At 41.6% G+C, this 25002-nt stretch overlaps 1 protein-coding gene across 5 annotated transcripts; it reads right to left on the reverse strand.

The window, feature by feature from the left end:
* Positions 1-478: 478 nt before the first annotated feature.
* LOC116322801 (vinculin-like) lies at positions 479-24733 on the reverse strand. 5 transcript variants are annotated; one of them, XM_031742975.2, is made up of 23 exons: positions 24328-24495; positions 18394-18464; positions 17163-17313; positions 16485-16593; positions 15460-15582; positions 13725-13885; positions 13439-13441; positions 11896-11986; positions 11652-11799; positions 11370-11523; positions 10916-11091; positions 9828-10018; positions 8920-9119; positions 8492-8620; positions 8201-8350; positions 7972-8080; positions 7568-7870; positions 7358-7482; positions 6583-6768; positions 5194-5370; positions 4072-4275; positions 3893-3997; positions 479-2368 (listed from the first exon to the last, which is right to left on the reverse strand). In XM_031742975.2, the coding sequence occupies exons 1-23, from the start codon at positions 24493-24495 to the stop codon at positions 2222-2224; spliced, it is 3381 nt and encodes a 1126-aa protein (XP_031598835.1). In that variant the 3' UTR covers positions 479-2221. The 5 variants fall into 5 exon arrangements, with proteins under 5 accessions (XP_031598835.1, XP_031598836.1, XP_031598837.1 ...); XM_031742976.2 differs by lacking the exon at positions 13439-13441 and having other exon boundaries at positions 2222-2368; XM_031742977.2 differs by lacking the exon at positions 5194-5370 and having other exon boundaries at positions 2222-2368.
* Between the last annotated feature and the right edge of the window lie 269 nt (positions 24734-25002).

The following is a 25002-nucleotide window of genomic DNA, read 5'->3' on the forward strand; positions in this document are numbered from 1 at the left end:
GACCATTCTCTGTAAACCCTAGACATGGTTATGTGTGGTCATGAGTTTTTCTAACACTTAGAACAGCCTACCTGGCACCAACAAGACACTTAACTTTAACTTAACCTTTTTTTTTTTTTTTTAACCCTTTGTGATGCTCAATTTGGACTTGTCAGGTCATGTCTGAATGGACTGAGTTAATGCCACATTATTGGCTGATTATCTCCAATGCTGAGGGGTTGAACAGGTGTACCTAATGAAGTGGCCAGAGTATATATCAAGTGATAAACAGCCAGTATTTACAAGCTAATACAAAAATCTAAGACGACAAAGAACAAAGATAGAAAATGCTTACTCAGGTTAGTGCTTATCTGAAGGCTAGCACTGCTAAGCTTGTGTAAAGTATAGTGTACACAGAGCAGCCGAACGCTCAAGTCCGGTTTTCGCCCTCACTCAGGTTATGTAGAGGTAAGAAAGTGAGTGAAGAGGCCAAGTCCAGTCATCATTATAGTCTTTTATTCTTCTTCCAAGGCACAGCAGATGTGTTGGCAGGGCTAGAAGCTATCAGAATACATTCGAAGTGTGAATGAACACATCAGGTGCACACGCAGATCTACATTGTGTCGCTCTCAGTGAATAGTCAGTGCTGCTACATGCTCAGTAGGCCCAAATAAAAGTGAAAATGCGGTTAGCATTCTGTGCTGCAATCCAGAGCTTTGTATTAGTGTCATTTGGACTGCGCACTACTACTGCTTAAATGAAAAGACTTTACATACAGGCGCGTACAGATTCTCCACTGTTAAATTAAAGGAAATAAAAATATGCATTTGCTGACTGACTGCATGCAGTAATGTAAAAATATAATGTTTAATCCTTTAATCCCAGATGACAACAAACTCCTTTTAAATATATTTTAGTGTTAACCTAAAAATAAAACCTACATTGCTAGGCTGACAATATTGCCTGATAAAAAGAGTTTTCTTGTTTTCAAACCACCGGGGTCATCTAAAAAAGGAAAAAAAATGGATTTTTCAGATGATGCTTTAGAGCATTTAATGTGGGACTACTGAGCTCAAACAGAGGGATATCTGGATATCTTAAAAAAAAACAACCCAAAACAATAAAAGGATGCTGCCTAAAATCATCAGCTTTGCTAAAATTTCCAAACAGTTCAACTGTTACAAAGAGTGCAGTACAGTGCAGCACTACAAATAGATTACAAAAAATGCAAAGCAGAGCAAAACATTCATATCTTTTGGCTAAAAATACACAGACCTTAAAAAAAGCACTCCGGGTCCTCTACAGAGGACGGCACTGTCTGCAGTAACCTGGAGTTTCAGTGTTTAGAAGCTCACAGTAATGTAAAACAAATCCTTTGGCATTGATCACTGTGGAAGTTTAACAAAAATGAAAACACAGAACTAAAAAACACACATTAAAAATATATCAGTTAAGCTTGACTTTGACTTCAGTGTAACACATACTGCTGCTGTCAAGTGAAAACCTGTGAGCTGTAGTGTCAACCTCCCAAGAAACAACATAGTTACTAACAACCATATATTTTATTCTGATCATATAATTGCTTTAAAACTGTCTCATTTGTATTCATAACACCTTTAAGTTCTTCAAGTATAAAATCATTGAAGTGATGATGCTAGAACTTCTGAATTTGTAGATTTTTAGTAAAGAACCTTTATTGTTAAAAAGTAAACAGGAAGGAAAGTGAGCTCCTCAGCTCGATCCAATACTCCCGACTTTAGTGTCAAACTGAGTGAATAAAGCTAAAAATCTTTCATAAAACAAACAATTATTGTATATACAATAGACAATAAGAAACTAACTGAAAAAACTGAATGCAAAGTAAACATCCTCTAGGAGCATTTTAGTGTCATAATTCACCTTTAGAAAATAGAAAACATTTTCATGCAAAAAATATATACCTGAACTTTGGATAAAGTCTTGTAACACAACATACCAAAAATATACTTTAAAAAACTGTCTCCGATAAACCTGCGCGATTCCGCTCACGCCATTAAAAGAAACCTGCATGGGACCAGGTCTAATGCTTCCTGGTGCAAACACCCAAACTACAGTGGAGAATGGCTCAAAATCCTGCAGCTTCCTCTTGAAGTGCACATGCTTATGCTTAATGCATATGCACATTGCTACTTTACTTGAGGTTTGTGCTATTGAAGCAAAGTTTTAAAGAAAGAGCATCATTCATGCCAGCGACCAGGTATGATTATTGGTACCAGGGGGTCTTCCGCACCCATCGGAGGGTGAAGCCTGCATCGGTGCGGATCTTGATGGAGGCTGCTTCTGCTTCTCTGACCGTCTCCTTCACGGACTGCATCAGATTCTGGGCGTTATGGACCAACATCTCTGTGGCCTGGTGAGGGAAACAGGAAGCAGTAAAATAACAGTTGGAAGATCTGTAACAAATTTTGGCCATGACATGACTAATACACCTTAAATGCAGATTTAAAAAAAAAAAAAAAAGTGTCCCATTAGTTACATTTGTTCAGTCATGCCAGACTACCAACTCAGCTTTTAGGGTAATAACAGGGATTGCAGTGTGTAGTAGAGCTTTTCAAGTTTGAAAAGACAGTTACGGCATTGAAGTAGCACTTTGCTTTCTGCAGATGCTGAGTTTATGGATAATAATAGAAAAAAAAGGTTGGATTGTGCATCACTGTGAGGTACAGTTGGGGTGAGAAGTTTACTTACAAATGTCATCTTGATTTTGAGCATGTATTTTTAATCATTTCTTTGAACTGTTGCAGGGTGAAATTATTGCACAGCGTACATCTTTAAAAAACAAGACGTGGCAAAGACACAAACACAGACACAAAACAAAGAAGATTGTAGATTTGTGTCTCTGTGCTTTTTAATATTTTTCTGTTCCAGGTGTTTTTTTTCTTACAGGCGCAACATTTGTGCTTTTCTATTTGTGCTCTATCCTTTTATTGTACTTTGTCCTATTTTTTCCACTGTTCCTTTTTCTTTCATTCCTATTTTTTCCTCTTGCCTGTCAGCTTAGAGATTGCCATATTATACATTTACTGTAATAACAGAAATAACCCAAACTGTCACCGTTCAGGAACAACCCAGGAACCTCCAAGGTTCAGGCCTGCCATGAACTGGAAACTGCTGGAACACCAGTGTCACTGTGCACAGTGAAGCAAGGTGATTAAAGGTGTGATTGGAGGACTGAAGGTGAGGCTTTCAAATCTAAGAACACTGTACCAACTGTCAAGCATCATGGTAGTTGTAGCATGCTCTTGGGTTTGTTTTACTGCCAAATACAGTGGACAGTGGATGAAATAATGAAGAAGGAGGGCTACCCCTGAATTCTTCAACTTCAGTTCAAACTAACATCTAGATGAAACTTGGACACAGTTGGATGTTCCAACAGGACGATGATCCCAAAATCACATCAAAACTGGTTTTAGAGTGAGTACACATCAAGGCCTGACCGCAACCCTACTAAAAATTTGTGGATTACACTTAAAAGTCAGGTCCATGCCTGGAAAACAACCAATTTAAATGAACTTCACCAATTCTGCCACGAAGAGAGCCAAAAATGATACCAGAAGTTTGTTGATGATGACCAAATGCATTTGGTCAAGCTGCAACTTGCTAAGTGACATTTAACAAACATTAGTAGGGTATGTATATATTTGAGCCTGTATGTATACGTTTGACCTTTTGTGGATGAGAGAAAATCCTTCATAAATTCAAACTTGTGCACCAGTTCTTGCTTATTAAAGTCATTAAATATGTATGCTGCACAATCACTCCACTCTGGGAAAAGAACAGCTCAAAGAAATCATTAAACCCCCCAAAATACCATGACATTCATGCCCATGACGGGTGGATTTAAACTTCTGTATGTGCTTTGTTGTGTGTTTACCTGCTCTGACTCCTCTTCACTAATGTTTGTCCGTCCCAGCATGGTGGCTTTGACAGTAGAGAGGATCTTCAGCTGAGTACTGATGGTAGGGATTCGTTCACAGACCTTAGGTAGGAAGAACAGATGTTAGATGTTTCCCGTTGAAGACAGAGTGTGCTTGTGTCTATGCAAATCCTCACCTGCAGCAGGTTTGTTCTGATGCGTCTGTCAGTGCACTGTTTGGCCACTTCTTTTGCCAGTCTTGTCACCTCATCTGAGGCCTTGGCGATGTCCTTAGCGCACTGGATCAGTGCTCGTTTGTTCCCGCTTCCACCACGCACCAGCCGAGACATTTCTGCCATCAGCAGAGCCATCCGCTTGGCTGCGGCTATGATGTCATTACCCTGTTGAAGAATGGGGATGTAGAAAAGGAGGAAGCAGTTAAAGCTGTTAACAGAGAAACATGGATTTGGGAAACCAGACATTAAAATTCTAGTGCTTTGTATTATTACATTTGAATTAAAATGAAATGCAAGCATGTTTAACAGGAGAATGCATGCAGAGTCAGTGCAAGTTTCCACATACTCTTCAACCCTCAGCGAAGAAGATATTGAACATTTTATTAGATTTTTAATTGAGGTTTTCTCTTTCTTTGTGACATTAGAGTCAACCTAAGGTTAGTACACATGAAGTGATGTTAAAGTGATTAGTAATAGGGGCTAAAAAGCAGAGGCAGGTGACCAAAGTTGGAAGGCAGGCAATCTACTGTCATATCTACATCACCCAGAAGTCTTTGGGAAACTGTCATCCTTGGCTTCACAGGTTGGCCAGACAATGAAAGTCTGACAACAGAGGTAACGACGAGACCGAGCGTCTGCCTCCTCCTTTGAACCACTTTACCCAAACATGAGCATAAGGGCTTGTGAAGCCAGTACCAGTTTATCCACATGGTGCAACAATCAAACCTGACATTCCCACAGTCCTCGACGTTTTGTGCAACCATTGCATGGCATCAGCATTACCATTTGTGTAACCAGGTCTGAAAATAATGCAACAAGAGTAAAACAGCAGCTGCAGCTGGTTGGAGTTTTCCATTGGTAGTGGCAGATGCAGAGCTCAGTGTTCAGACAGCCCCCGGTGGGTGTTTCCTGTCCTGTGGGGCTATTCCTTGTGTCGTGCATTTATCTCTTTGCATGCGTGAGTGTACGTGCACGTGTGCGTGCGTGGGTCAAACAGTACCCAAAACACTTAGAGCCTTTTACACGTACTGTTTGACCCACATGTGGTTGTGTGTGCGCTCATGTGCATGTATGTGCGCAGACCTTGCTGGACCACTTGCGCGCCTCCTGGTGGAGAGACTGGGCAGCTGCCAGAATGGGTTGATTGACAGGCTGGTTGGATGGCATCAGCAGCAGCTCTGGCTCATAGTCATCCTCACCATCAGTAAACTCATCTTCATCATCTACCTCCCTCTCCTCTACTGCCTCCTCATCCTCAGGCTGGGCCAGGCAGTGGGGGGGTTTGTTGGTGGTGGTTGGAGGATTGATGGGGATGGGAAGGAAAGGAAGGGAGGCAAAAGGGGTGGGAGGAGGAGGAAAAAAAGGAGGAATGTGGAGAAGAAGGGGGGAGTGGAAAGCCAGGGATGGCAGGAGGGAAGGAAGCATGGGAAAAGGAGGCATTTAGTATAGTATGAGAGGCACTGGGTAGAAGAATAAAGGACAGGAGATTTACAGGAGGAAGGAGGAGCGTATTCAAGCAAGGTGAAGGTGCAGGGACAGGGGAGGTGAAACTGCACACATAGGCACAGACGATTTAGATGGGGGGAAAATAAAAGGAAAGAGGAGCTGGTTTGGGAAGGCAGCGGGTGGATGATGTGCCTTACTCTGAGGCGGTGGCTGAGCTGAGAGTTTATAACCTATTTGCATAATCAAACAAGGTCTAGTGCTGAGCTGGCAAACTGAGTGTGACCCAACACCAGAGAGGTCTGGATGTTTGTGGATAGTTTTTAAAAGACGCACAAAACATCTGTGGAAAAACTGTTAGCCGCGCCATTAAGGGGAAAATGGTTATCAGCTCCACAAAGATAGCAAGAGGGCATTATTCCTGGTTATTTATACAGATTAGCTGTTCCTGTGTACAGTTCTTTTACACACACACACACACACACACACACACACACACACACACACACACACACACACACACACACACACACGAACATTGACAGCCACAGAGATATGAGGAAAGACGAAGTAGATAACGTCTGCTGTAAGTGGAGTGTGTTTCTGTAATATAGATTTGAGGCTGGGTTTTCTCACTGCATGTGACACATTATCTCATATTCACTTCGTGCATGTTGAGTGTGCACGTGTACACGGTGAACAAAGTCACATGCTGACACTTTAAATAGATGACAGTTTCCGGTTTCCCTCTGAAACTGGAATCAAGCAACTGATTTCCATATTTCAGGACCATCATAATTTCAAGAATTTCAGATATCCACAGATGGGACTTTTTTTTTCTTTAGACAACTAGCCAGCAAAGCAACAAAAAAAGAAAGAGAAATAAAACCATATTCTCTGATCACAGCTGGGCAGAAACATGAATGGTTCTTAACTTGTGTATTGTTATAAATCAGAAATCATGATTTTAAAATTATACACAGATGTTTGGTTAAATATGCAAATATGTGTGTGTTTGCGTGAACTGACCTTGCTCGACCACTTGCGCGCCTCATCGTGCAGCTGCCTGGCTGCCACCATCATGGGCTCGCTGAGCACCTCTCCAGCTTTCTGCTCCGGGAACTCCTCATCCTTTTCCTCTGGAGGAGGAGGCCGAGGCGGAGGCACTTCCCCCTCTGGTAACGGAGGTTTGGGTGGTGCCTGCTCATCACTAACCTGAAAACACACATACATGTAGTTCATAATAACTCATAGACGTTATTCCATCATACTGCTGTTTGATCCTAAATTGCTTGGGTTTGACCACCATGCATAACAATATGTGATTCACGAGTATATTTCAATTCAATTTTATTGATATAAAATTCACAACAACAGTTTCCTCGAGGTGCTTTATATTGTAAAGTAAATCCCTACAATAATACAAAGAAAACTCCAACAATCAGAGGACTCTCTATGAGCAAGCACTTAGCAACAGCAGGAAGGAAAAACTCATTTTTAGCAGGAAGAAACCTCCGGCAGAACCAGTGTACATATCAGAAATTAGTATTTTTATCAAGTGGGACAAAAAATATTATATTTAGGTCTAAAATAAATACAGACAATCAAATTTAAATCATAGAAAAAATATTCTTGGCTGTCATGAGCAATGTGAAGACCCTGTTTCAGAAAGTTTGTTAACCCCACATAAAGGAAGACTGATATATTTCCCTAAAACACTGGAATCCCAATTTAATAGTTTAACAACTACTACTAAAGTCTACTGTGGGAATAAAGTGTGTTATGTGTGTTTGAATGTGCTTACATGGAGCTGATCCAGGTCAGGAGGTGGAGGAGGGAAGTCCGGCTCCTGAGGCTGAAAGGCTTCTCTAACTTTTCCGACTGCAGCCAGGATCCTCAGACACGAGTCCAAGTAGGCTTTCTGCAGCGCTTTGGAACAAACAGCAAAAACATGGTAAATAAACCTGTGTCATTCTTTATCAGTCATTATATTAAACATGTGTTTCTCCAGTACCTTTATCTTGGATGTTCCCTGCCACCGCCTTGGCGTCCATCACCATAGGCGAGATGGTGTGCGAGAGGATGTCTGAAGCGTGTTTCACAGTGTCTCTGAATCGTGGGTCTTCAGAGTTCTCAACTTCCCTCTTAGCCACCAACAGGACCCGATTAGCTCTCCTTGCTATGCTTGTTGCCCCGGCAACAAGCATTTGGGGCTGAACATTTGCCATGGCAACTCTGCACTTGTCGATGTCTTTCTTTATCGCCTCCTCAGACGCATCTAGCAGAGATTTGGTGTCGATAGCTTCATCCACTAGACCTGGGAGAGAAAACACAGATAAGCACGCCTCTGTAAATCCTGTCTCATGTGCAGCAAGATAATATTTTAAGCAGCACGAGAAATGCTGAGAAAATCCACACCGGTGAGTCTCTCCACATTGTCGATCCACTGGTTCTTCATGGTGTCAAAGTGTTCATACGCTGCTTTATTCCCAGGGTTCTTCAACAAGATCCGAGCGGCAGACGTTACCTGGATGTGAAAGCAAACAAAAAAGTAAACAAGTCACGCTCAGATTGAAAATAACACCTACATGTTTTATCTCGGTAGGTGATCATGCAAATCAGGGGCAGCCAAATGAAACAGAAGCACCTGTGGTGTGAGCTCCCTAGCATGTTTCACAGCAGCATGGATGCCTTCTACTGTAGTCTTATTGGCTGTTCCCACGGCAGCAGCCTTCTCTGCCGTTGCCCCCAGCCGACCCGCGTGGGTCTCAAAGTTCCCTGCGCGCTCTTCAAAAACCTTTCACAAACATTAGCAGCACTTCAGTCAAAGTGTAGACATAATCAACCTCCCACACCACACAGCTGAGCCATGGTGTGCTATTAATGGAAACAGGTGAATGGGATGTGTTATTGGAGCTGTGTTTTGTGCATTACTGACCTCTTCTCTGTTTGGTGCATCAGGAGGTGCAGTTGCAGCCACAGCCAGCAGTTTGATGGGTGTGGTGGTGTCACTGAAAACATCAGACACCTCCTGGGTCATCACCTCCTGCATGCGCTGCCTCAGGTCCTGGATGAAGCAGAGATTGTTGCATAAATCCACAAGGGGGAGCTCTGCACCAACACTTTCAATGAAATCAACATTACTGAGTCTTACACTATGCATCCTCAGTCCCCATGCCTTTGTTATATTGGCTGCACCTTTCGATCAAACAGAAATATTCCAGCCATCGTGAGTTTTACCCTTTTCCACGATTTTTAGTCAGGTATATTTTGTGTATTTGGAAACTTGTTTATATATGATTACAGGGGAGGTTGTGTTTCCGCATTAATTTATTTATAGACTAAATGTGCATGCTTGTGAGATACCTTGAGGGTGTCCTGCAGCTGTGCAGCTGTAGCGCGTGCATGAGGAGCCTCAGCCTCTCCCCTGCCAGCCATGTCTGCCAAGGATGTCATCAGAGCCTCTGTTCGGTCACAGCGCCCAATCATATCCTGACGATACGGGCCTAACAGGCCTCCTGCCAGCCTCCTCCCTTCCCCAACCATTCCTCTGATTGCTGCCTGACCTAGAGAGTAACACAGGGTAGAAGTCATGCTCTAGATACCTCAATTACAACCCCATATTTAGATATAGGAGTATCGCTTTTTCCTTTTTTTTTTTGTTGGTCACAGGGACTAAAAATACAAAGTGAGAAGTGATGTCATTTCTTGCAACATCGATAGTAGGATGCTATAGTTTGCAGTAAATGCTAACACTATATAGTTTCCAGGAAGTTAATAATGTTATTAATAATAACATATTTGGTTATGTCTTCTAAGAAAGCTTCAGAGAGAGATACCTGTGTTCCACTGTAGCCTCTCACACTCTGCTCCCATACGGAAGCATGGGACAAAATAGGAAACAATCAAATGACAAAGCAGGAAGACAGCAATAACAAAGCATGAAAACAATAAAAGAGTCCCTGAATGACTAAACTAGTCGAGTTAGTCAATCAGTGATGCACAAAATGCATCATTGTGAGCATTTAAGGAAACAGCACAGCCATTTCTGTGCCACGCAATCACATTTCCTGCCTGAGACATTTTACAGTTACCTCACTGATCACATGTGCCTAACATCCCCAAAGTGCGATATTCACTTGCTGTCTGGTTTCTTTTACAATCCATCCATCATCCACAGAGACGCACAAAATGCGCTGGAAGGTCAGGGTGTTTATTTTTGAGACAAACTACTGCATCATCACTCCCTAGAGCAGTCATCCAGCACCACTTACCTACTCCTCTGTCGTCCACTCCAGGGTTGTTCACCCACCGGAGGGCCTGCTCCATCTTGCCCTCCAAGGTTACTGCAGGCTTGGCTGGTCTCATGTTGGCTACGGCGCGGTTGGTTTTAGACTGCAGGGTCAGTAGCGCTGCCCCAATCTGCTTAGCGAGTGCACGGGCCTCAGGACTGTCACCTTTACCCCTGAGACAGTAACAAACAAAGATAGACGACTTGAGGGAGAGACAAAAAGGCATAAAAGACTTAATATAGACTATAAAATAACACTACACCCCTGTTAGATACCACCAAAAAAGAGAAATACCACTTTTAAAGCCTAATATTGCTTTTTTTGTGTAGTAGAAATAAAGACAAAACATTTCTATATGTGTATGTCCAGATTATTAGACATAAAACTACAAGTTCTGGTCAGGACAGTAATTCAGGGCACAGTTTAAGAAATGCCTTTATCATTCTTCTAAGAAAAGAAGAACAAAGTCAGATTCATGTATCACAAAATCTCTTTTTATGACCTTGCACAGCTGTTTTGACAGGATACCGTAGTACAGTGATAATATCTCTACTAAATTACACACTGTAAAAGTACTATCTGTTCCAAATGCGGAACAGCATAGCCACATTTTTTTACATTTTTTACCTTTAAAGTGCAGATCAGTATTAATTAGAGCATATCTAGGTAATTTGTTCAGTGTTTGAAATTGAATTTGCTTTCTCTTTATGCTCAATAAATGCAGCTGAAGACCATTACAGTTATGTTCCTAAAAGCATCTAATCTAGCCATCATCCACTGAGCTACAGAAGCATTTAGATTAAAGTCCATTGTTTAGTTAAGTGGTATTTCCCTTGAAATTCCCCTCGACAGAAACACCGTGACACCGTATTCAAACAGTTTAAAATCTTATTGGAGGACTCATGCCCAAGGTTGACAGGCAACAACATATTTTCCAGGTGGGTAAAATATGCCACCTATTGGTGGCATGGGGTTGCACTTTGAGCCTATGGAAAGAGTGTCTAAGTATTACGTATAGTTTTCACAATGCACGTGTCATCGAGCATGAGAAATGTGAGGTGAAAGCGTACTGTCTGCGTAGCTCCATAAGCCTGGCAGTGAGTCCTGCGATCTCACTTATGGAACGCAGGATGTCGTCCCTCTCTTTGGGGTCTTCGCATAGATCGGCGATGCGTTTGGCTTCTGCAAGGAGCGCTCTGATGTTCTCCTCCCCCTCGGGACCGCCGTGAGGATCAGCCAGCCATGCCTAAATATGCACATGTGCAGTATGACATATGAAATAACTACATCTTTTGACACATATCTCACAGTAGAGCTTCTACCATGTGAAGGGGCTATTTACTAGTGAAGATTTTACCCAGTGGGGTCTCTCTTTTAAACAACAATAATTCTGAGAGAATTTGTAAAGTATTAACTGCAACACTTGCTTGGAAAAGGATTAGAAGTAGAGAGTCGGATTTGCTGGAATAAAGCAGTTCCCTGGTTAGCGTAGCTCATTCTGATATTATTGTTGTTCTATCTGACCTGTGCAGCATCCAGCCTCCTGGCAATGGCCTGTTTGGCATTGATTAGAGCCTCCAGTCTGCGAGCAGCACTGTCCACTTTGCCAAATAACAAGTCTAAGCCCTGCGAGCACTGGCCGGCACGCTGCACACACCCCGGGGTCGGGCCTTGGCCTCTGTTAGGAACAACAAAGACACCGAGGCTTGACAGCTGAATACACAATTCAAATGCACACCTAACAGGACACCATGGACAGAGGATGGAAAACTGTTTAACTCATACGTTCTTGCAGAAAAACCCTACCTAGCTCGTAGATCTGTGACCTGGTCGGTCATTTGTCCCAGAGCCTTAGTGGTCGCCAGTATGTCTTTCCTCTCCTTCCCAGCACACAGCTCTCCCACCTTACCAGCTTCATCCAGTATTACACGCAGGGCCACCTCACCGGGGTCTCCTGGAAACGACAGACCGCCATGGCATGACATTCACGTTTGACGACTGGGTGTTTTTAGCTGAAGCCACAACACATAAGAAACAAATAAGCAGCCACCTGGCTGTCCGTGAGGGTCTTTGAGCCAGCTTTTAGCTTGTGCCATCTTTGACTCAATCAAAGCCAGAGATCTCTTCAGGGCCTCCATATCCTGATGTAAAGAGAAGAGATGTGTTAAAGAAAAATATATCGCTTTCATTACAGAAAAAAGACGCTTTTTATAAGTAGTTACAGTTTTATAGATTATTTGTTGTCATAACTGCTATCTTTACGAAAACTCGGGCACATCTAAATCTGTTGTCAGTATTTATGTGTTGAGGATGGTGTACACAAGACTGATGGAGTGTATAGGACTAACAAAATAAACTTGAAATCCAATGTTCACTGTAACGAGGAACAGTATTACCAGCAGTTTCTGATTTTTGGATAAGGTTTTCTAACTGTGAGACTTTAATTTCCAGTGTAAAGCTGGACTTGGTTGTTTGGCTTACATTTGCAAAGGCTATTTTCTTGTGGGAAAGTTCAATACATAGGTATATACATTAAAACTGGCTCATATAAAACTTATATTTTGGTTTATCCACTATTAAATGGATGGTGTCCTGCAAGCTGTGAAGTCTTAAATGTGGGCACTGACAGCCCAAAATTGGTTTTATTAATATTAGTCAATTAAGTCGTATTACATTATTAATTTCATGCTGTAAAATGGGTTCCATGTTTTACACAGAAATCACCACTTTTTTTTTTTTACAATGTCTTGCTAAAAATAATTCTTGATTATAAAAGAGAAAATAAGTGACTTAATATAAAATGTCACAAACTCTTTCAGTGATTCAACCAGGAAGGAGGAGTTCAGAGAAGAATGAACCTCTTAAGTGGAACCGTTCAATACAGCCCATCTATTATGGATGCGGCTGGACACCAACCAGCTTATTTCTATAATTCATGACCCGAGAGGACGGCAGTCATCGTGTGCCAGCGGTTTCCCACACAAACTGACAGTAAGTGCTTATCACAGCTCATACACAGCGGTACAGACACAAACAGACAGATCATTATCAAAGGAGGCTGTGTGCAGAGAGAAACATGCAGAGTTACAGGTTAGACGAGTGAAACAGAGCTTAACTTTGGCTTAAATGATCTCAATGCACAATCTCTAACTGATGCCCAAAAATTACTTTTTCCAAGCATGTATATGCAGCCAAAAACAGCGTCTTATTGTGCTACAATGGTCGATCTTTGACAGCGTAAACACGAGACAACACACGAGAAAAAATACCATGACTGAAGACAGGTTGACCTTAGCATTAAAATAAATAACCGAGCTGAGAAACTTTTGTCTGTTTCAGGCCGTTTGACTCGAATGGACTTCTGGAGACAAACAGATATGCACATATGACAATAAAGTGATGAAGTATGTGTGCTGTACATCACACATCAGCCAACAGTCAGTGGACTGAAACACAAAACACCTATTGTCAAATACCAGCATGACAGATAATAATAATAATGTAAGCATGAGGACATATTGTGTCTCCTTATCTCTCACACACATACACGCTTGCATGCTGGAAACCGCTGATGGGGAGAGAAACAGGCTTACCTTCTACAGGGAGGAAAAGAATGGAGGAGGAAGGTACGGAAAGGAAAGGAAAAAAAAGGAAAAACCAGGAGTTATACTAGCGAGCAAAAAGAAAAAAGTGGAGACAGAAAGTGAAGAGTGAAATTTTTTTTCAGAGATGCAGCTCAGTGAGGCTGTATGTATGCAAGCAGGCACGCCAGCGAAATCTGATTTAGGTATGTGGGGATTATTTTGTGGGGTTTTTTTTTTTAGGTTTGTGGGGTAAAATGAGAAAAATCAGAGTCTTTAAATGCAGCACAGGTTGTACCTTATTGGCCCAGGCGTCTTCATCCCACGTGGTGAGCTGCAGGACTCTTATGATCTCATTAATTTCAGCGCTCATCTTTTCAAAAGTGAACCTTCGGTTTCTCTCTGCCTCCTCAACCCCGGCACCTCGACTGCTCTTCGTTGCGACAAAAATTTTTATAGCTGAGGAAAGAAATAATAGTATTTATGTTTACACTCAGGTAGGACGATATATTCAACTTAAGATAAAGTCCTCATTTAAACTAAGATATTGTGGCAAATAGAAATGACCCACTTTAAAAATTAAAGCTTTTAAAATGCTGATTTTAAATGACCTTTGTGGCAGCACTAACGTGCTTGGGCTGATGGTGATTAATGCAAGTTTAGTATTTTCTCTTTTTTTAGGCATTATTTTTCATATCTGCCAACTTTTAAAGGATGGGGATTAAAAATCTTAAATAGTCTTCAGCTTCTCTAATACTATTATAATTGTTATTATTATAATAATTATCTAATAATGCTACTGGCTATAAAAGCAAGTGTAGACCCATAGACTTTAATGTTAAAATGCTCAGTTTTATAGCAGAATCAAACATTTTTCATTTTCATCTTCTCAGGTAATCTTATTTGATTTAATGTCTGTTTTTTTGTTTTGTTTTTTACTATCCACTATTTCAAATATCAGTGTACCTTGCAAAGTTAACTGATCATTCCCTAGTTTGACCCTCTTATCCAGTATGGTCATGAAGAAAAAAAAAGGGAAGAATGCAATGGATAAGTCTCAATACAGGGGTCCAAAACCAGTTAGTGATCTCCCAGTGGTTACATACATTTCAATATACACTACAGGACAAAAGTACTAGTGTCGCCTTTGCATTAAACCTACAGGAGGAGCTTAGCCATAGAAACCCATGCCATGAAGTTCTTGGCGCACAGTTTTTGTGCTGATGTTAATGCGAGAGGAGGTTTGGAGCTCTGCAGTTAATCAGTAAAGAGAGGGTTGGCGGCTTTCACCCCGCACATGGTCTGAGTCTGTGTGGTTGAGTTTGTGTGGTTCTGTGGAATATCTAGTGAAGAATTTTCACAAACTGCCTTGTTGCAAAGGTGGCATCTTATTACAATACCATGCTTGAATTCAGTGAGCACTTTAAAACCATCCATTCTTTCACATATGTTTGCAAAGTCAGAGTCCATGACTTGGCATGTGATCTTATACCCGCCCGAGGTAGTGGGACTGAAAACACCTGAATTCAATGAGACTGAACCAATGCAGCAAATGGGGGGCAGTAACACCAAATCAATAAGCTCAAATGTGCTGTATGCTAAAGAGCTTCAGAAATGCTTTTTAGGTGTGGTAATACAATAATGTAATCTAATATATATATATATATATATGTATATATATATATATACAGGGAGAGAGAGAAAGAGATTATTTTTTCTTTTTCTCTTTTAGTTGCCAAATAGTTCTGCAAAAAAAGTGTTTATTCAGATTTTTATGACACTTCAGCCACAGTGACCATGTAGTTTCAGTGCATTCAAGTAGTTGAAACAGTGTTTCTCTTCTCTGTTGGTTGGTGCAGAGTATAAGAGTAGCGCAGCAGAGATATTTGTAGGCGACGTATGTGCGCAGTCACACTCACATCCCCATCCCCAGCATTTAATGACTGTAATTATCTGCGTTGCTATAACAACTCTTGGATGCTCAATGACCCGCACTGTCGTTAGCCCACACATGCGCAGCCACAAACACACACCTGAGATAAGAACGGGCAGCAGCTCTTTGATAGTGTTCATGGAGCTGATTAGCATCTGCCTGTGCTCTTGGTGTGTCAGCTCCTGCTGCCTCTCCTCTATCATCTTTGACATTTTGGTCATCCCTGGAAAAAAAAAAGAAAAAAGAAAATGTTAGTGACTTTGGTTTTTGGCACTGCTTTAAATATGCTTGAACAATCAAAGGCTAAAAGCTTCCCCCAGTGTATACGCTAACTGAGCAGTTCCAACACAAACATTGTAACTTCATGAACGACTGATCTCACACAATGAAGGCATCAGTCAAGTGGGAGAAAACGTTTGGCATCAAATTTCCTGCAGCTCATTATGCCACACTGCACTGACAACACAATTGACCTGTTGCCTCTGATGATAAATAGCCTGTTTATGGTTCTCCTGTCAGTGAAAAGACTCTGATCCTTAATCAAACCATTTTAGTGTCAGAAGAGCACTCAGCGGTTAATTTAACTGGCAGAAGGATCTTTAAACTAAAGAATCATGTAAAACAAAGGTTGGTTATCCTGTTTTCTGCTTTATGAAGCAAACTAATCCAAAAAGCACAGTTTATAACAGCTCTGCACAAATTATTCAGAAAACATTCTTTATTACTATAACTTCTGTTTCATTATCAGTGAATCTGACGGTTATTGTCTCGATTAATTCCACATTTAAATGATTTTTTGCATTTTCTGAGCCTCAATCTTTAAATATGATATTCTAAGTCGTGGATTTACTGTAACTGATTTTTGTATTTTTAAGAGTTTTTTTCGCTCACTTTGCTGTTAAGCAAAAATACATTTTAACAATTTTATTTTTCTCATCTGGCCTTTATTAGTGGCAATTCCTCCCTCTTTCCTTTTCCCCAACATTTATAATTTTTTAATTTAAAAAAATTACAATGTGTAAAAATGTACATGTTGCAGTAGATTTTGAATCAGGGCTCTTATTTTTAATTAACCTGTGAACCACACAAAGACTTTCTCACAGAGTAGTGGGGATAAAACTTGACCTGGTCCGAGGTTCTTGGTGTACGTGATGAGGTCTTCCATGGTCTCCACCACCTCAGCTACTGCCAGATACTCCAGAATACCTTTACACACTCGGATTATCTTACGTACCTACAACACAACGCGGACACAGTCTTAAGCAGATGCAGGCATAAAACAAAAGCATGATGGCCACATTTTCATATGAGAACAAGGAAATTCCTTCTTTGCAGGAGCTTTTTTTGGCCTGAAGTTACTCAGTTCTTTGTGTGTCTGTGTGTGTGGGCTTGTGTGTATCTGTGTGCGTGTACAGTCTTGTGATGTACATCTTGTGACTGTGAGAAGCTGCTCTTTCAAAAATGAGGCTAGTGATGGTGCGCATAATCGCGTGCCCAATGTGATTCCACTTATTGAGATGCCATTGAACAATCGCACAAGAGTACACACAAACACACACACACACAAACCCACCAAACTCACACACACGCATACATGCCCTGAGTTATGACAGAGGGAAGTCATTTGATCTCAGTGATTAGATCTGGGTGCATCTGAGACTCCATTACAGCTCTAAGCTGAGTTCCTTCTTCCTCTGTACGGCTATATAAAGCTTTACTTCCATGAAAGATGCCACACCTCTAAAGTAAGAGTGATTATGAGGACAGACACAAATGCAAGGAGGCATGCACAAACAGACACACCTCTGCCTCGTCGAAGGTAAGGAGCAGGTCGGATGTTCCGGACAGTATCCCTCTGGATCCATCGATCAGGTAATCTCGTGCAGGAACAGAGTAGGGATCCGCTTTCAGCATCTGAGCAGCTTGGACGAGCTTAGAGCATGAATTCTCCACCCTGAAGACACACAGCAGACTTAGGACTCATACTGAACACACGCACACCTACCAGTCAGTCACACTGCAAGTCACACATCGGACCCGAGAGACATCAAGGAAAACCAAACCAACACACAGGCGAGATGTGAGGCTGACAAGGTGTCAGGCTAAGCAGCCCACACAGTAGGCAGCGTGTTGTGCACTTTGAGTGTTTCACTATTTATTTGGCACAAGGATCAGAATTTGAGAAGGCCTTCTTATAAAACCTGTAGAGATTTGAGAGTTGTTTAAATTGGTTCAAATGATGCAACCTTCAATTCAGAGTTTGCAATCTGCTTTTTGAGTAACAAAAAAAGCAGTTTCATTTGCAATCCTAAATTTCTACTTCAGAGATCAGTGATTACCATAGATTTTTAGGAGCATTCAAATAAAACCCGGTCCCTTCTCTTTCTGACCCCCATTGGTTTGGGTATCAATGGCTGCTGGTTCATCTATATTTAGGTAGGTTCACATTCCCACATGCTCCCTCCTAAGCCCTGTGAGTGAGATTTATGGTTTAGTGTCCCATGTATGTGTGAGTGAGCAGTGAGAGTGGTATGTGAATCTGATTGAGGTCTGGACCTTTTTAACGTAGCTGAAAATGATTAGAAAAAAAATAAATAAAAACAAGCAATGAAAAAAAAATATGGCAGAGAGAGACAGATGAGGATAAGCGTGGAAATAAATGCAACAAATATAGGCAAGCAAAAACAGCGAGGTCTGTGAGCCCCAGAACTGCTGAGTAGCTGCTTTCACCCAGCACCCGGAGTTCATGTCAGCTCTTTGGATGCAAGCAGGAAAACAACAAACAGCTTCTCAGCAGTCTGGAAGCTGGAGCCGGACGGTCACTCGGATCCGGCCTCAGAAGTGGCTCTTTGTTGTAGCTGGGAACACAGCCACGTTTCCTAACGTTAAATGGGCTGAAATCCTTTTTTTCTCTTTGTAACAAGTTCTCTGTCTGTTCGCTGAGATAAAGTGGATTTGTTGCTCATACATTTCTCTCTGGATGTTTCTGTGAGTGAGAGAGAAAACGCACACAGTGCTTCAGAGGCAGACTCACTTAATAAACGCAGGAGGCATGTCTCTCTTCATCACCTGGTCCTCGGTGGTTTGAACCGTTTCCTTTCCCACCTGCAACACACACACAACCATAGACAAATTATCATTAGCTCTTGCAATACAGGAAGCAGTATTCAAGTACTATTAATAGCATGACGGGTGAATGAGTATGTATCAATTCACACCTATTTCAGCCATGCATGCATGTCATATCTTTGCCTGAGGGGAAGCGGCTCAGGCTCAGGATGGTTTTGTGGTCTGTTTTTATACACAGAGGCAGGAAAGACGTTTAATGTCGCACTTCAAAAGCTCTTTGAATCTTCAGATCATGGCTCCATGCTGGAGATCTGCAATGCTGAATTTATCTATTCATTAGTATAACTCACTGGCTTTGCTTAAGCAATTTAAACATAAACAAGTAATTATCCATCCATCCATCCATCCATCCATCCATCCATCCATCCATCCATCCATCCATCCATCCTTTCCCAGCTATTAAAGCAGACCACAAGTCAAAAAAGAAATATGCAACTGACTTCAAATTTGTATTTTGTTTGACAGCTAAGGTTTAAAAATGCACACCATGATTTAGTTTACATAATATTTTAAGTTGATGTGTCAGAACTGTCTGCTTTGACTTATTAAGCATTTTTTTTCCTGTTGAGGTGGAATTATTTTAGAAAGCACTGGGATTTTATTACACATGTCTGGTATTAAAAGCTTTACAAGTACAAGTCAGGGCATTTAATCTTCCCCCAAACTAGAAACTATATCAGTAACAGGTTTATAATGAAGAGCCTTTATGTACAAAATCACAGATATAATCATCAAAGATAAGGTATGTACTAAAGTTCAGTATTCCTGCAGATGTTCAGACGGTTGGTAAACTGCCGTGAAAAGCTGTGAAACAGAAAACTTGCTCTGACCCTTACAAACAGACACACACTTGAGATGCAATTACAGTGAGATGATGACATCAGTCTCCCTGCTGCTGCTGAAATTTGCTTAATAGAGTTTCTGGCTCCAGAGAATCAGGAAACAGCCATCGCAGAGAATGCATCTGAGCCCCAACCAGTCTCCTCTTCACATCTTACGATGGTGCTTTTATGACATTTATGGCTGCTGTAGGGATTTTAATATCTTTGCGACGCACTCCATTTTTGGTGCAAAACGCTGTCATCATTATTATTATTTTTTTTATGTGAAATGATTAAACAATGAATCGATTTCAAAGAAGTGACATGAAAAGAGTACCTATACCTCCAATAAAATGTACTTCATGGCCAGTCTAACTGCTCAGCTGTCCTAAAAAGTATTCACACAAAACTTCTAAACTCTAATCAAATATTTTCTTTAGAAAAAAAAGATTTCATTTGAGAACATTTGGAAATCACCATGTGAATGCAAACAAGACATAGATGGATAAAATTAATGTTAAACTCCATCCTTAAAACAATGAGCTATGCCTGTTGCACTCACCTTACAGATCTACTATAAATTACATGCTACATAGTCAGTAAAAAGTTGCCATCAAAATGACAGAGATAAGTGATGTAAGCTCAAAACTCAGCAATCAAAGCTCAAGACTTTACTAACAGCTCAGCAGTTTAAACAAAGGATTCAGGATGCTCAATAGCTGGATATGCCGTCACGAATGCTGAAACTGAAATACTTAAAAAGAAAAGCAACTTTTTGGACCACATAATGCTGATTAAAACAGAGAAAACTGAACGCTAGGTGCTATCAATTCACAGTTAATTTAATATAGGATCAACAAGTAAGTGACAGCACACAGGAATTTTTTAATGGAAGCTAAAACAATTATTTATGGGACAGAAGTGGATCTTTGAGCAGAATAAATATAAATATTTTCTCCAGGAGATAACAAAGGTGTTTCTTCTTCCAGAAAATCACAGAGCACACATGGGGTAGCGAGGAGGGAAAAAACTTTAATGATCGTTTTCAAATGCACAGCAAGTATTTTACCATTTTAAAACCTAACTATGTATGTTTTGTTTTTCTGGGGTTTTTTCTGTGAATGTGGTGCTTTGTGTACTCAAGTAGAAAAACACTATATAGGAACCAGTCCACTTTATTACCAACTTTGTTTGCTACATGGCAATAGATACTTACAGTATGTCTAAATGTAATCTGAAAATGGACAGGAAGTCCTAGCTGAGTAGCTGAAGCCGTCAGTTTCCCTGTTTGGGAAAATGAAGATTTTGTTACACTAAAATGTGAGGAATGCAGCTCTCCAAGTAGAGCATGCCCTCCTGATTAAACCCTGCAAGTAAACTCAAAGAGTGCCATCAGGTGACTGATCAAAGCGCTGTGGAGAGCTGAAGAGCTTCCTGTAAGCAGCAACACTTGGTATTGATTATTCAATACATTATTAATGCACAGTTAAGAGGTTTGCTGACAGTGTGATGCGTATGCATGTGTGCGGGGTTTTTTGTGTGTGTGCAGTTGTACAGCCTGCAAGGTGGGACTACTTCAGCAGGAAATGCAGCTGTCAATCACAGCTGTCAGAGCGGGTGTATAGATTCAGAGATGTTACCTCTGATGAGCGTGCAGCTGACATTTCTGTCCAATCTGTGAATGATGGCTGATCTTTTCTCCCTGCCACTAATGACTAATAATTATTTTAGAGAACATCTTGGTGGCCTGGGGTTCACAGACTGTGGCCACATGATCCCATGCTGCTGCATGCCATCTGTCCTCTGTCAACCTCTCTTTTTAGCTCTGTTTTGGGCTCCACTGGGAAATATTTGATTCATTAGCTTCTACTGGTTTTCATGTGGTAACCAGACCTTTAACGACAGTGTGTGCAAGAACTTGTACTAAAGAATAAATAAATGAAAAGGAAGGGGTTTTTGTCTCATGGAGTAAAAAAACCCAAAAAACTATTGTTGTATTATTGTGAGCAGAAAGATCTTTAAACCAAGCTGTGAAACATAATTTTAATTGACTAAAATACAAATAAAATACTATATTTTTTAGCAGAGGTTCATACTCTATGTTATCTGGGACTAACACTCAGACTGTGTGTCAGTTTTTTTTACATATTTTCCTCTTGACAAATACCCCTCACACCAAAATTATTTTTTTTAAAAAGCAAACATGTTCAAAACTAAAAAAAAGGGAAAGAAATTATCCTACAAATCTGCAGTAACTCTGGATGATTCATCACTGTGCCCCCGGTTCCTCTTGCCCATGCATTTCATTTGCTTTTATTAACATCAGTTTCAAATCTGTATACTATTTATCAGCTGTGTGACTTTATGTCATAATTCAGCCACATCCAAGAATAGATTTAAGGCACAATGGGAAGCAGAGGGCATGTGTGGACACATAGCCAGAAGACTTTTCCCGGCTCTGCCAAAGAACAAGGAGAGATGGCTCATATTTAGAGCCGGCTGAGAACAGTTTGTGTGTGTGTTTGTGTGTGTATGTAGGGGGCTGGAGGTGGGAGGGCAGACCATGATGCTTGGCAGGGTCTGGTCTGAAAAAGCCAGAAACACTTTCTCTCCCTCACAGCGTCCAAGCTAATGTGGATGTTTTCTCCATCCCTTACCAATCATGAAAAATTCTGCATCTTCCTGCAGCCTCTCTCCTCTCCCTCTCTGTCTTAGTCTGCTCACTTCCATCAGCGTGTGGTTTCTTCACTCAACGGTAAATCTATTTATTCCTTCCTTCCCTTTCCCACCCCCCACCCCCCACCCCCAAACATACTCAGGGTCTGTGCTGACTCCTTGAGGAGCAGACACCTTGCAAACTCCACCGAGCTCACACTTTTAGGCACATAAAAAACACCAACCGTATCTTTCACATCTTTTAGTCAGATCTGCATCAACCCACGCACAACTTCTGATGGATTGAGACTGACACTATCTTTGCAAGTGTGTGTGTGTGTGTGTGTGTGTCTCAGTGACCTAGATTTTAAGTACCCCCCCACACAGCCAGCCCACTGTGGATGGGGTTAACAGTGAAACTGTATCAGTGTGCAGTGGGACTCTTTGGTGGCATGTTGCTGTATACTGTGTTATATCTTAGTTCAAATTGCACAAGCATAGAAGTGATTCACCTTTCTAAAATAAAGCATATGTGTGCCTGTCTCTTACATCCAATTAAGTTTATCTACCCAGCAACCAGCTACTGCTCATTTTACAAGCTCGTTTCTCAAGCACCCTTTGTGTTCGCTTTCAACACAATCTTGTCACCCACTTCATAGCTCTCGTTCCTCTGTCAGTGGAGCAATCATCTTGTCTGAGAGTACAACAACTCTCAAAACTTACATCCCTATAAATATACCACTATAGAATGCAAAGTGGGGAAAGATGCAGGCTTTATTCCTTTTAGTTAATCCTTTTTTTATGCTTCCATCCTACCTACCAACATTTCTTCTGTCTGACACCTTTTTGTCCCCCTCTGTGCTCAGCCCTGATGTCTTCACACCTTGCAACTCCATCTGAGACCCATCAACAAGCCTGAGGCTGCTATTAGCCTCCTTCTGCTCGCTGTCTGTGTGGATCAACTGAATGGATCAACAAGGACAAGCAGAGACGGAGGAGCATGCCTGGTAGCAATGGGACATCAAGGACTTAATCCACTTGGAGGGTATTGGATAAAGGATGGGGTTTTCATTGTGGCATGGCGCAGTGTTCGAGTTCAAACTGAACAGCCTGGGTCATTATCAGTTAATGAGATATTTATCAAGATGATCTTGTGTGTCCTTGCACGGGAAAGAGTGGACTGCTATTCAAGAACCACAAAAGATGTCACTCGTAAGTTTTTTCACAGGAACACTTCACAAATTACTAATTGTGCAACCTATCCCACCATCGCATCCATGATTTGTCTCGAAAAACATAGGCACTGTGCAGCAGATCAGATTTTTAACATTTAAGGAGCAATGATTTCAATTTATTGTGTCGTTTCTATTTAAAACATGACCAGAGAAGCAACTACTAATGAATGTGAAACCAGCTTCTTCTCTGTAAGAAGTCCTCCTGTCTGCTGCTATTTTCTCTTAAGTGAGTGAAGCCAGGTCACCCCAGCATCAATGCAAACGTCCAGGATCAGCATTAATGATGTGGCCTCTATTGATTTTTTCCCAGGCAGTGCGTACAGAGGGGACATCAGTGTCTGACTAAAGCTTAGCTCTCTATAAAAATCGACCAATTAGATTCCACAGGACAGAGAAGAAAGACAGCGATGGTGAAAGTGGAAAAGTGGAGGGTCAAAGAAGTTTGGAAAAAATGAACAAAGAGATGAGCAAAGGAGTAAGAGATGAGGTGGGAGTCTGATAAATGACCAGAGTGTTTATATAGTCTCTGTGGAGTTTATTACTACGGATGGATGAGTTTCATAAACTGCAAAGTCTGCAATAATCTAACTTGGGCTGTTGAAGCTGAGAGCACAAAACCTACAGTACACAGGTCCACACACACACACAGAGGCATGCTTTTAATTTAATCACCATTCATTTCTTCCGCCCTACAAACTTCATTGACCTCAGCTGCCATCTGATTACAAATCTCAGTAAACTTTGATATGTTGTGTTGCTTTGTTGTACTACTGTAAGAACTACTGTAGGACCCCGTTAAAACATGCACGAGCGTTAGCTGGGTGTATGACAGCTTTATGTAATTTTAATGGCAAATAAAGTCCAAACAGGGATTCAACTCCGTGAACGCAGAAGCCCCACAGAAAATAAAATGAACCGATATTGGCATATGATAGGTGCAGGGCAGTCTGCTGACCTGCTATTCTAATGATTTATGACACATTAAACAGACGCTGTCACACCACTGCACCAGCCAGTCTCCAGAAATGTCGCTTTTCTGCAGGTTGAAAGTTTGAGTGGTAAATGTCACTTCATGCAGGCACTTTGCCATTGAGCTCATGCTGAACTGACGCCCTGATTCAAACTCACCCGTACAAGGTTGCTGACAGCAGCCTGCACAGCGGCCACCGGCACCGTCAGATCCGGGATGGCTTTACCGTCTACCTCCCCCTCCTCGTGCATAATGACCAGGTGAGAGATCTGCTGGGCCACTGGCTCCAGGATACTCTCGATGGTTTTGGTGTGAAACACCGGCATCGTGAACGACTTTTTTACCGCAGCCCCGACAGAAGAAGAAGAAAGGCGGCTGGTCGCTCCAGCACTGATGATCTCCCTTATCTCTGCTTCTTCCCTCTCCTCCTCACCGACAGGAGGACAAATACCGAGTTGTCAGCCCAGCCCCTGAGAGGAAACCCTCTCCTCCCGGTGTGCACCGTCTCCTCCGTAGAGCTCTTCGGTAAAGGCTGGACTCAGACGGTTGGTGTCCTCCGGTGGGAGCGACCCAAATCGTGACAGAAGGAATCACCGCCCTCTGTCCAATCACAGCGAAGGAATACAGCTGCCAAGCTGGTTGGTGTTGGTGCGCATTGACGCCTTCCCTGCACACACACACACACACACACACACACTAAGTGAGAGCTCTTCCCAAATGACGTCATGCATGCCAGTAGCCCCCAAAAAGGGAAAGTGTTGGGGTAACTTAAGCTATTATGATTCAAGATAAGGGGTGGGGGCGCGCAATATCAAGGAAAGAACAAGGAAAGG

The sequence above is a fragment of the Oreochromis aureus genome, linkage group 13, assembly GCF_013358895.1.
Source record: "Oreochromis aureus strain Israel breed Guangdong linkage group 13, ZZ_aureus, whole genome shotgun sequence".
Classification (NCBI taxonomy): domain Eukaryota; kingdom Metazoa; phylum Chordata; class Actinopteri; order Cichliformes; family Cichlidae; genus Oreochromis; species Oreochromis aureus.

Excerpts from the sequence above, each read along its gene's own strand:
- LOC116322801 (XM_031742975.2), bottom strand. The coding sequence starts at position 24,495 with ATGCCGGTGTTTCACACCAAAACCATCGAGAGTATCCTGGAGCCAGTG. Across the intron at positions 17,314-18,393 it reads ATGCCTCCTGCGTTTATTAA|GGTGGAGAATTCATGCTCTA; the intron begins GTGAGTCTGCCT and ends GTGTGTCTTCAG. Across the intron at positions 9,120-9,827 it reads AGTGGACGACAGAGGAGTAG|GTCAGGCAGCAATCAGAGGA; the intron begins GTAAGTGGTGCT and ends GTTACTCTCTAG.